The following is a 12255-nucleotide window of genomic DNA, read 5'->3' on the forward strand; positions in this document are numbered from 1 at the left end:
TTTTCTGATATATACACAGCACATTTAAGGTAGTTTTATTTAATTAAAAATTAAAATGTTGGTTTGGGGCATTTTAATTTAATCTTAATTTCTATCCAAATACAGCTTGATATTATTTTTTTATTTGTGATTTATCATCTGGTAAATAAGAAATGCATCATTCACCATTTTCTAACATAATAAAAAATGTAAAAATTAAGAATCTGAATGGTAATATAATTGCTTAAGTAAATATATACAGCTATAGTGTTTCTTCCAAGTAAGCAAAGAGAAGCACCAAATCTGGTGTAAAGGCTATATTTAGTTGCAAATCGACATTTTAATGGATACCAATGAGACTCAAACCTTTCTTTTGGAAAATAACTAAAAGTACAAACACAAAATTATTAAAATTTATGATTTCAGTGAAGTTTTCCTGCTTGCTGATTTAAATCATGAGTCAAATCAATGATTTAAATTGCTTTGATTTAAATCAAACCATCTTGAGTTTGGATTTGATATGATAAGAGAAAGGCAGCCAAAGAAGACATTCAAGTGTGTGATGATGACAGGGTCAGAGCAATAGAAGTGGAAGATGACTTTAGATTTTGGATTGGGATGTGGGGAGAGTGGTGAGGGTGGGGAGTACAGAGAGAGATTAATTATCAAGTTGACTACTACATGGACAAATATTGCCACAGCAGAGAGAGGGAAGAAGTATTGCAACTCAGTGAGAGACTGGATGTGGGGAGAAGAGAACAGAGAAAACTCAAAGATGACACCAACATTGTGAGTCTCTGAAGTAAGGGATACTGGAGTTGTCTGTGGAAACAGAAGGGTGATGAGAAGAAAGAACGAGGAGTACCTGTGGCACCTCAGAGACTAACAATTTTATTAGAGCATAAGCTTTCATGGGCTACAGCCCACTTCAATGGATGCATGCAGTGGAAAATACAGTAGGAAGAGATACACACACACACAGGACATGGAAAAATGGGTGTTGCCATACTAACTATAACGAGAGTAATCAATTAAGCTGGGCTATTATCAGCAGGAGAAAAAAAGATGGTGGAGACGGATCTGAAGTAAAGATAAGCAAGTTCAATTTTGGAGAGTCTGAGTGGTGAGACATCCTAGAGCAGTGGCCCTCAACCTTTCCAGACTACTGTACCCCTTTTTAGGAGTCTGATTTTTCTTGTGTACCCCCAAGTTACACCTCACTTAAAAACTACTTGCTTACAAAATGAGACATAAAATATAAAAGTGTTATAGAACATTATTTCTGCAAAATTGTTTACTTTCTCATTTTTACCATATAATTATAAAATAAATATTGTACTTACATTTCAGTGTATAGCATATAGAGCAATGTATACTGTAGCAATGTAGTCTGTATGAAATTTTAGTTTGTACTGCTTTCGCTAGTGCTTTTTACATAGCCTGTTGCAAATCTACGCAAACGGTTAGATGAGTTGATGTACCCCCCAGAAGACCTCTATATATGCCCAGGGGTACATGTACCTGGTTGAGAATCACTGTCCTAGAGGAATAGTTAGAGAAATCTGGAAAAAGGAGGCGTGTGTGAGGGTGGAGAGGTAGATTTGGAAATCATCTGCATATGGAAGCTACAAGGGAAAGGGATGACCTCTCTGAGACAAACTGTATAGAGAAAAAGAAAACAGGGCCAAACACAGAACCAGAGGGATGCCAACAAACAGGAACAGAGATGCGGATGAAGAGAAATAAGAGAAAAAGCTGATGGAATAGCCAGTAAGAACTGAAGAAAATCAGAAGAAAACAGATACCATCAAAGAGGGAAGTTTAGAGCAATGGTGTCCAGCTTGTGGCCATAGAGACTCTAAATTGTGGGCCTGGAAATACCTCGCCTGATGCATCCCAAGACTGCATTAGCTTTTTTAACGGCCATATCACATTGGCAGCTCATAGTCATCCTGTGATCAACCAATACTGCGAGGTCCTTCTCCTTCTCTGTTACTTCCAACTGACGTGCCCTCAATTTATAACCAAAATTCTTGTTGTTAATCCCTAAATGCATGACCTTGCATTTTTCACTATTAAATTTCATCCTATTACTATTGTTTCACTTTACAAGGTCATCTAGATCTTCCTGTATGATATCCCAGTCCTTCTCTGTATTAGCAGTATCTCCTAGCTTTGTGTCATCAGCAAACTTTATTAGCACATTCCCACTTTGTGTGTCAAGGTCAGTAATAAAAAGATTAAATAAGATTGGTCCCAAAACCGATCCCTGAGGAACTCCACTAGTAACCTCCTTCCAGCCTGATAGTTCACTTTCAGTATGACCCGTTGTAGTCTCCCCTTTAACCAGTTCCTTATCCACCTTTCAGTTTTCATATTGATCCCCATCTTTTCCAATTTAGCTAATAATTCCCCATGAGGAACTGTATCAAATGCCTTACAGAAATCGAGGTAAATTAGATCCATTGCATTTCCTTTGTCAAAAAAATCGGTTACCTTCTCAAAGAAAGAGATCGGGTTGGTTTGGCACAATCTACCTTTTGTAAAACCATATTGTATTTTGTTCCTATTACCACTGACCTCAATGTCCTTAACTACTTTCGCCTTCAAAAATTTTTCCAAGACCTTGCATACTACAGTCAAACTACCAGGCCTACAGTTACTCAGATCACGTTTTTTTTCCTTTTTTTAATAAAGGAACTATGTTAGAAATTCTCCAGTCGTACGGTACAACCCCTGAGTTTACTGATTCATTAAAAATTCTTGCTAATGGGCTTGCAATTTCATGTACCAGTTCCTTTAATATTCTTGGATGAAGATTATCTGGGGCCCCCCAATTTAGTCCCGTTAAGCTGTTTGAGTTTGGCTTCTACCTCAGATGTGGTAATATCTACCGCCATAGCCTCATTCCCATTTGTCATCCTACCATTATCCCTAACCTCCTCATTAGCCTCATTAAAGACTGAGGCAAAGTATTTGTTTAGCTATTGGGCCATGCCTAGATTATCCTTAACCTCCACTCCATCCTCAGTGTTTAGTGGTCCCACTTCTTTCTTTGTTTTCTTCTTATTAATATGGCTATAGAACCTTTTACTATTGGTTTTAATTCCCTTTGCAAGGTCCAACTCTATATGACTTTTGGCCTCTCTCACTTTATCCCTACATGTTCTGACCTCAATAAGGTAGCTTTCCTTGCTAATCCCTCCCATCTTCCACTCCTCGTAAACGTTCTGCTTTTTCTTAATCATCTCTCTGAGATGCTTGCTCATCCAGCTTGGTCTACAACTCCTGCCTATGAATTTTTTTCCCCTTTCTTGGGACAGAGGCTTCTGATAGTTTCTGCAACTTTGACCTGAAGTAATTCCAGGCCTCCTCCGCCTTTAGATCCACAAGTTCTTCAGTCCAATCCACTTCCCTAACCAAATTTCCTTAATTCTTTAAAGTTAGCCCTTTTGAAATAAAAAACTCTAGTCCCAGATCTATTTTTGTGCATCCTTCCATCTAGTTTGAACTGGATTAGCTCATGATCACTCGAACCAAGGTTGTCTCCTACAACCATTTCTTCTATGAGGTCCTCAGTACTCACCAAAACCGAATCTAAAATGGCATCCCTCTTGTTGGTTCTTCAACTACTTGGTGAAGGAATCCATCAACTATCGCATTCAGAAAAATCTGAGCCCTATTACTACTACTAGCACTTGTTCTCCAGTCTATATCTGGGAAGTTAAAGTCTCCCATGATCACACAATTCCCATTAGTGTTTACTTCATTAAAAACATTAAAGAGGTCTCTATCCATATCCAGATCAGATCCTGGCGGTCGGTAGCACACTCCCAGCACTATCTCAGGGGAGGCTCTAGTAGCTTTCTTTCCCAATGTGATTTTTGCCCAGACAGACTCTGTCTTATCCATTCCATCACTTCTTATTTCTTTACAGTCTACCTCATCATTGATATACAATGCTACTCCACCACCTTTGCCTTTATTTCTGTCTTTCCTAAACAACACATAGCTTTCAATACCTGTGCTCCAGTCATGACTACTATTCCACCATGTTTCTGTTATCTGTATAATATCTGGTTTCACTTCCTGCACCAGTAGCTCTAGTTCCTCCATTTTGTTACTTAGGCTCCTCGCATTAGAGCACAAACATCTTATTTTTTGTCATTTGGCTTCACTGACATTCTTTACCCGATTAGCACAGACATTCTACCACCAGTATCACCTATTGGACTGGTATCTATACTACCCTTCCTCCTTATGTCCATTCTCATACCCACAGCTGTATCCTCTCTTACTTTGTTTTCTTCCCTCTCAATGTTAAATTCTGGTGTGGAGATTATCTGGACATCTCCCAATCATCTCCCTCGAATTCCTAGTTTAAAGCTCTCTTAATCAGTTGTGCCAGCCTCCATCCTAGAAGTCTATTTCCCTCCTTACTCAGGTGAAGCCCATCCCAAGAGAACAGTCCTCTGTCCATGAATGCTTCCCAGTGGCCAAACATCCCAAAGCCCTCCTTATAGCACCACTGCCTGAGCCATCTGTTCATCGCCATAATCTTGTCACACCTTTGTTGCCCCTCTCTAGGAACAGGCAGAATCCCACAGAAGATCACCCGAGCCTCGATTTCCTTAAGCGTCTTCCCCAGCCTGGCATAGTCTCCCTTGATACATTCCAGTGAGAATCTAGCCATATCATTTGTTCCCACATGAAGGACAATCAGCAGATTCTTTCCCGCTCCCATTAGGATCCTTTTCAGCCTCAGATCCACATCCCGTATCTTAGCACCTGGCAGACAGCACACCCTTCTGTTCTCTGGATCAGCTCTAGTTACAGGCCTGTCTATTCTTCTCAGTAAGGCGTCCCCAATCACGTACACCTGCCTTCTTCTGGTGATGGTGCGATTCTCTGGTCTATCCCCTGTTCCCTCTGGCTGCAAGTCCTCTCGATTTCTATTGTCTCTTGCAATCCTCCACAACCCATCCCATATCCTCCTGGGACTCATATTTGGTGTTATCTCCACTGACTCTTCCTCTCTTCCTATAGGACTAGCTGCTCTTCTCTTCTTCCTTGCCCTCTCACCTTCAGCGACCACATGCTGTGCCCATTCTTCATTTTCCAACTCAGCAAACCTGTTCCTGAGTTCTATTTCTCTTTCACCAGCCTATCTTTTCCTCTGCTGGGTTCTCTTAGTCACGTGCTTCCACTGTCCACTTTCCTCACCCAGCAGTCTCCCCTCAGTATTCTTTGGTCCTGCTTCCACTTGCAAGTCTGTGCTTTTCCTTTCAGCCTCCTCATGTCTTTGTTCCATCATCCGCTTGAACCCCCTTCTACACTCAGAGTTTCCACCTGCATCTCCAATCCTCGGATCTTTTCTTCCATCAGCTCTATCAGGCGGCACTTCTTGCAAACAAAACTCTTATCAGGTACCCCCTCCACGATCATGTACATGCCGCAGCTTCCACATCCAGTCACCTTCGTTGTGTCTTCCACTGCTGCCTCTGTATTGGTCATAGCCTTCCCACCTAAACCCTGTTAATCCAGGGAACACAAACCAAACGACCACCACCTACAGCAAAACAAACCCTCAACAGGCACCAGAACACCAGCAGAACATCACCCACTCCCTTCACTGGCCTGTCTATTCTTCTGCCTAGCTCTCTTAAGACTCCCCTGCAAACTCCCCTTGCAAACTCCCACTGAAACTCCACTGTTTACAGCTCTGTTTGCTGGCTCCTGTGCCGCTGCAGCTCCTATTGCTTCCCCTGCAGCAGCTCTGAGTCACTGGTACTCTGAGCAGTTGCTGAACCTTCCCTGCTGCAGCTACTCAGCAGCACCCAAACTGGCCACCTACGGCATTGCCAGGAAAATAGGAGAGAGCACTTCCAGCTACTCCATTGCCTGCTTTCCTACAGGAGCCCCAGCGAGACCAACATAGGAGTTTGACTGGTTCTGCATGAGCCGAGGAGAGTGCATCGCAAAGGGTAAGTACCCTGCCCACATGCAGCAACTCCGTGCAGCCCACAAGGGGGGTGGAAATGAGAAACTGAGAACTAACAATTAGTTACAGCTCCCTGATTCTCTGCCCCTGCACCAGTTAGAGCACTACTTAGTGGCATCTCCATCAGAGGGCTGAGCTCCTTCTGTGCTACCTAAGTGGGGCAGACCCTCTGGCCTGTTCTACTCTATTTGTGCCAAAGTACTGATTACGGCCCACTGACCTTTTTGAAATAAAAGATTTGGCCCTCAAGCTAAAAAGATCGAAATCATTGGTCTAGAGTTTGAAGCATCATACTGAAATCCCAATAATCCCATAGACTACAAATTCAAATCCTCTAAGGTCAGCTATGCCCATCATCCCTCTGAATTTGATAACTTAGTTCCATACATGTTATTATATAGGGGATCATTTGTAAGATTTAAAAACCAGAAATCCTTTCTAATCTATGTGGACAAAAGAGATGTGTGCCAGTTAATGGTCCCCTTACACCCAAGAGGTGGCCGCATTTTAGTGGTGCGGGTATGGGAACAGCTATATCATTTAATATATCATAAGAATGGCCCTACTGGGTCAGACCAAAGGTCCATCTAGCCCAGTATCCTGTCTTCTGAGAGCAGCCAGTATCAGATGCCCCAGAGGGAATGAACAGAACAGGTAATCATCAAATGATCCATCCCCTGTTGCTCATTCCCAGCTTCTGGCAAACAGAGGCTAGGGACACCATTTCTGCCCATCCTGGCCAATAGCCATTGATGGACCTATCCTTCATGAATTTATCTAGTTCTTTTTTGAACCCTGTTATGGTCTTGGCCTTCATAACATCCTCTGGCAAGGAGTTTCACAGCTTGACCGTGCATTGTGTGAAGAAATACTTCCTTTTATTTATTTTAAACCTGTTGCCTATTAATTTCATTTGGTGACCCCTAGTTCTTGTGTTATGAGAAGCAGTAAACAACACTTCCTTATGTACTTTCTTTATACCAGTCATGATTTTATAGACCTCAATCGTATCTCCCCTTAGCCATCTCTTTTCCAAGCTGAAAAGTCCCAGTCTTATTAATCTCTCCTCATACGGAAGCCATTCCCTACCCCTTATAATTTTTGTTGCCCTTTTCTGAACCTTTTCCAATTCCAATATATCTTTTTTGAGATGGGGTGACCACATCTGCACACAGTATTCAAGATGTGGGCATACAGAGATTTATATAGAGGCAACATGATATTTTCTGTCCTATTTTCTATCCCCTTCTTACTTATTCCCAGCATTCTGTTCACTTTTTTGACTGCCGCTGCACATTGAGTGGATGTTTTCAGAGAACTATCCACAATGACCCCAACATCTCTTTCTTGAGTGGTAACAGCTAATTTAGACTCCATCATTTTATAGGTATAGTTGGGATTATGCTTTCCAATGTGCATTACTTTGCATTTATCAACATTAAATTTCATCTGCCATTTGGTTTCCCAGTCACCCCCAGTTTTGAGAGATTCTTGTGTAACTCTTCGCAGGTTGCCTAGGTCTTAACTATCTTTAGTAATTTTGTATCATCTGCAAATTTTGCCACCTCACTGTTTACCCCTTTTTCAGATCATTTATGAATATGTTGAATAGGACTGGTCCCAGAACAGACCCCTGGGAGACACCACTATATCATTAAGGCTATTTCCATTTATGAACTTTTCTATCTACTGACTTTGACAATAAGCTTGAATTTAAATATATGCACAGAGAGAATGATTTACAGCTAAATGTTTTGGACCCAATTTAAATGTAAAAATAATTATGAATTAATTATTAATTATTAATTATGAATTAAATTATGAAAATACTATTTAATAGCTTTTCATGATTAGTAATAGAGAAATACTTATGTAAGGTGAATTTAACAAGGCTGCATGAGTTGATTTCCTGGAAACTGGTATCGTATTGAACCTATTTTCCGGTACTACACTATTATTGACTTTTAGCAATAAACTTGACTCATATTGGTTATTTGGTTTCTTTTGTATATTTCATAACATACCGAAATGTGGTCAAGCAATTGACTATACAATATATCAACAGCATTCTGATGAATAGTCTAGCAATAAAGCTACATAGTATCAGAAGATGAATATTAATTTTTCATAATTTATTCTACTAAACCTCTTCCTCATATCATGTTAAGTATCTTGTGTAAGGATCTGTATATTGAATCAATAAGCCAGAACTATCCCAAAGAAAACTTTTTGTTGTTTTTTTAAATACACCTTCATGTTCATATGTTTTAATTAAAAATAAAACAGGAGACCTTGTATGGATGCCTGTAAGATGCCTGTGACCCCACACAGCAGAATCTGAAAACGCATCGTGGGCAAGTGCCAGTATTCAGTAATAGCTGAGCAATGGATCTGTTCTTTTCTGTCAATGCAAACATTCTGGATAATCCTAATTAAAAATAAAATAAAACAGGGTTAATAAGTGATGTTCATGTTTCACTTCTAAACATAATCTGCATAGAAGAAAACAAAGTTAGAGGTATCTGCATCATCACCCAAACAACCCTCCCTAGAATAAACATCATTTGGTATAAACAGTACAAGGATTCACACACCAGAACAGTATCAGGGATCACTGCACCAGTTTATAACTCTCATAAGGCTTGAATGAAGTTTTGTCTTACGTCAGAAGCATCATTTCTTTGGTGAGGTTAAGCTATTCCTAGGGACCATTTCTGCACATTACACTTGTTCATTATTTGTAGTCACAGGATTATTGACTCAAGAGAAAATAGCTCCTCTGCTGAAGGCCAGTAGTCATAGATGTTTGGGGGAAAATACAGAGACTCATAGACATTAAGGGCAGAAGGGTCCATCGTGATTCATCTAGTTCAACGTTTTTCAAACTGGGGTCCGCGGACCCCTGGGGGTCCTTGAAGGAACTCCAGGGGGTCTGCGGACTGCGCTGATCAACTTCTCCCTCACCCTCCCTTCCTCAACTCCTCTCCCTCCCTCTATCCCTCAGAGGCTACTGAAGCCAAACCAGGAGATTTTAATTGACGGTGCAGTGGGGCTAAGGCAGGCTCCCTGCCTGCTCTGGCTCCACACCGCTCCTGGAAGCCGCCAGCACATCCCTGCAGCCCTGCAGGAGAGGGTCTCTGCATTCTGCCCCCGCCCCAGTGCAGACTCCGCAGCTGTCATTGGCTGGGAACTGCAGCCAATGGGAGCTGCAGGGGCAGTGCCTGCGGGCAGGGGCAGCGTGCGTGGAGAGCCCCTAGCCCCTTGCCTAGGAGCCGCTGCCAGAGAGATGTGCCAGTCACTTTCAGGAGCTGCACCCCCTCCCACACCCAAACTCCCTCCCAGAGCCCTAGGGTGACCAGACAGAAAGTGTGAAAAACTGGGACGGGGGTGGGGGATAATAGGAACCTATATAAGAAAGACCCAAAAATCGGGACTGTCCCTATAAAATCAGGACATCTGGTCACCCTACAGAGACCGCACCCACTCCCGCACCCAAACTCCCTCCCAGGGACCGCACTCCTCACCCCCTCCTGCACTCAAACTTTCTCCCAGAGCCTGTAGCCCCTCCTACACCCCAATCCCCTTCCAGAGCCTGATGAAACTGAGTGAGGGTAGGGGACAGCAAGCAATTGGAGGGGGGATGGAGTGAGCGGGAGGAAAGAAGAGGTTGGGCAGGGTAGGGCCTTGGGGGAAGGGGTGGAGTTGGGGTGGAGCCTAGGGCTGAGCGGGGTGGCTTGTGGGTCCCTGAAAATTTTTAAATCAAAATGGGGGTCCTCGGGTTGCTAAAGTTTGAAACTAACCTAGTGCACACTGCTGGCCATAGAACCTCACCCGCCCACTCCTGTAACAGATCTCTAATCTCTGACTGAACATGCTAAATTTCTGCCCAGTCCTATCGCATCTTATATATATGGTGAATTACACTAGCTGACATACTTGTAGGTGGTGCCAGGGAACAAGTGGACTTCTTTGAACAATGTGTCCCAAAGAACAAATTCATATTAAAAAACCCCAACATATATTCAAATCCCCAAAATGGCAGAAGTCATACAGTGAGAGCCAAGTACACGTTTCTCTGTCCTTTAAAGCCTTGTGAAAGTAGAATGAATTATATTGTGAAAATAGAAAGGATTAAAGAAATGCTGTCTGTACCTTTAAGCAAAATTGTTGGAATGCTGCAATCCAGATATCAGGAATACAGACATTAACATAGAACAATTGCACGATTTAAGGGCCATTGGTGAAGTATTAGCCTTAAATCGATAAGAATTAGTAAGGAAGTAGGATATACATGCTGTGCCCCAGGTGAATTTTACTGTTTTGCTTTCTTTGTCCCTTTGTCTAATTCCCGCTCTTTTATCTGTATAAATAAGACTGTTTGGGTCTTGCATGGCCACTCACATTATCTGGGTGCTATTGGCGGAACACTGCGCTAATAAAACAGAGTGGTCTGACAAATTGTGAGTCCCGATTCTAACTTTGACAGCCTACAAAGTCAACTGTCCTTCTTCCCCAACCACTACCCTCTTCCCAGTTTTTGGGGCTCCTTGAGTATCACTGTTCATCTCATTTTTTAAAAAAAAAATTTTTTTAAGTACTGTGAGACATTTTCTAGCACTTCCAGTCACAGAGCAGGCCTTCAAAACAACTGGCTAGGACTGGAAGTCTCTATTATTTTTTTTCCCTAAAATAATTGATGTGCCCCCTCCAACCCTGTTTGTGAGGGGATTGGGAGGACTTGACAGATTCCTGATAGAAGAAGAGCATCCAGGAGTCCACTGATGCTGCTAAGGAAGCATGAGATCCCAGCCACAAGCTGTTTGCCTCCAGTTCAGCCACTTCTCTTAGAGCTACCAGCATGGCCTCCACCCACAATGGTGGGTAGACAGCCAGACTGAGTCTGCCCACTCATCATGAACAGTAGGCCTCCACCCCACACAGCTGCCCTGAGGAAGAAAGGAAGCACTAAGGAAGAAAAAAAAATTCTCATCACTGTTCTTTAAAAATGCTCTAAGTTTTAGAGCGCCTCCAAAAGTCATCGTACTAAAGCCTTCCAATCAACTTTCAGTAACTATTTATACTACAATGGCACCCGGATATCCCAGTAATGGCCAGGGTCCCAGTGTGTTAGGTGCTGTACAAACAGCATTTAGACTGCACCCATTTGAAAGGTGTCACAGACCCAACAAAGACATTTTCTACAATTCTTGCTCAGTCGCTGAGGGGTTCCCTACCTGCTTTACCCACTTCCCCACATCTGGGGGCAGGGCAGCCAATAGGAGCTGCTGCAGAAAACAAAAAAGAACATGGCACCTTCCAGTAAGAAAGAGCCCAGCAGCTCAAGGTGACTCTGTTTGCTCTTCTGCTCCTGCGAGCAATGGGATAGGGCTCCTCTGCTCCTTCCCCCCGCAACACCCGGCAAGGGAAGCAGAATCCTCCTGCTGCAGCTCTCCCCAGGGCAGGAGAGCAGGGTGAAGAATACCAGGAGCTGCAGGAAGAGCAGAGGTGAGGCTGGTGGTGCAGAACTGATGTGGGGGCTTGCAGAGCCGGGGCGCAGAACAGGTCCAGGAATAGAATTGATGAGGGGCAGAAGGGGCTTAACGGATGATGGTCGGGGATAGACAGGTGTGATGTTGCTTTCATTTCTGCGACACTTCTACCACTGTGTACAGACACATAGGGAAAGACAGTACCTGCTGCAAAGAGTGTACAGTTTGAAAGGAAAATAGAATTACAAATTTTAAGTCTGATCCTAGTCTTTTCTGTATATAAAAAAGTTTTTAGTTTCTAATTAACTTAATTCTGTTTCTTGAAACTTCAGTCAACTTATCAGGGTAACATCTGTCTCAGGCTGTAATATTTCAAATGAGGGATTTAAAAAACAAGAAATGATGAGGAAGATGACAAAATGAATCACTGAAAGACACACAAAATTCCATTCCCAGAGAGCAGTTTTACATTTAATTCACAAAACAAGAGGATATCTTTCAAACACGCACACACATGTGAGACTTGGGGCAGGGCTGTGACAGCAGCACATGAATAAATTTTAATGACTAAATAGGCCTCTTTCCAAATCACTAATTTATAGTGCTCACAGAAATCCACCCACACTTGAGAGGTTCTTCCTCAATCCACCCATCCCTGGGGTTACTGTGCTTACTGTAACAGCTGAAACACAGGCTGGAGGACAAGTGCTAGTATTAATGGTAGGACCCAGATACTCCTGGATGTGATAGCTGGCAGATTTCTTCACCAAATAGTTATCGAAACAA

The 12255-nt window shown here is 42.6% G+C and overlaps 1 protein-coding gene across 2 annotated transcripts in view; it reads right to left on the minus strand.

Annotated features, from left to right (window-relative positions):
• Positions 1-12255, minus strand: part of PUS10 (pseudouridine synthase 10) — a 76292-nt gene that overhangs the window by 59815 nt on the left and 4222 nt on the right. For both annotated transcript variants that reach the window (XM_030557841.1, XM_030557840.1), the window contains one exon: positions 8272-8408. In XM_030557841.1, the coding sequence (XP_030413701.1) occupies positions 8272-8397 (126 nt within the window). In that variant the 5' untranslated portion in view covers positions 8398-8408. The remainder of the gene's footprint in view (positions 1-8271; positions 8409-12255) is intronic.

The sequence above is a fragment of the Gopherus evgoodei genome, chromosome 3, assembly GCF_007399415.2.
Source record: "Gopherus evgoodei ecotype Sinaloan lineage chromosome 3, rGopEvg1_v1.p, whole genome shotgun sequence".
Classification (NCBI taxonomy): Eukaryota; Metazoa; Chordata; order Testudines; family Testudinidae; genus Gopherus; species Gopherus evgoodei.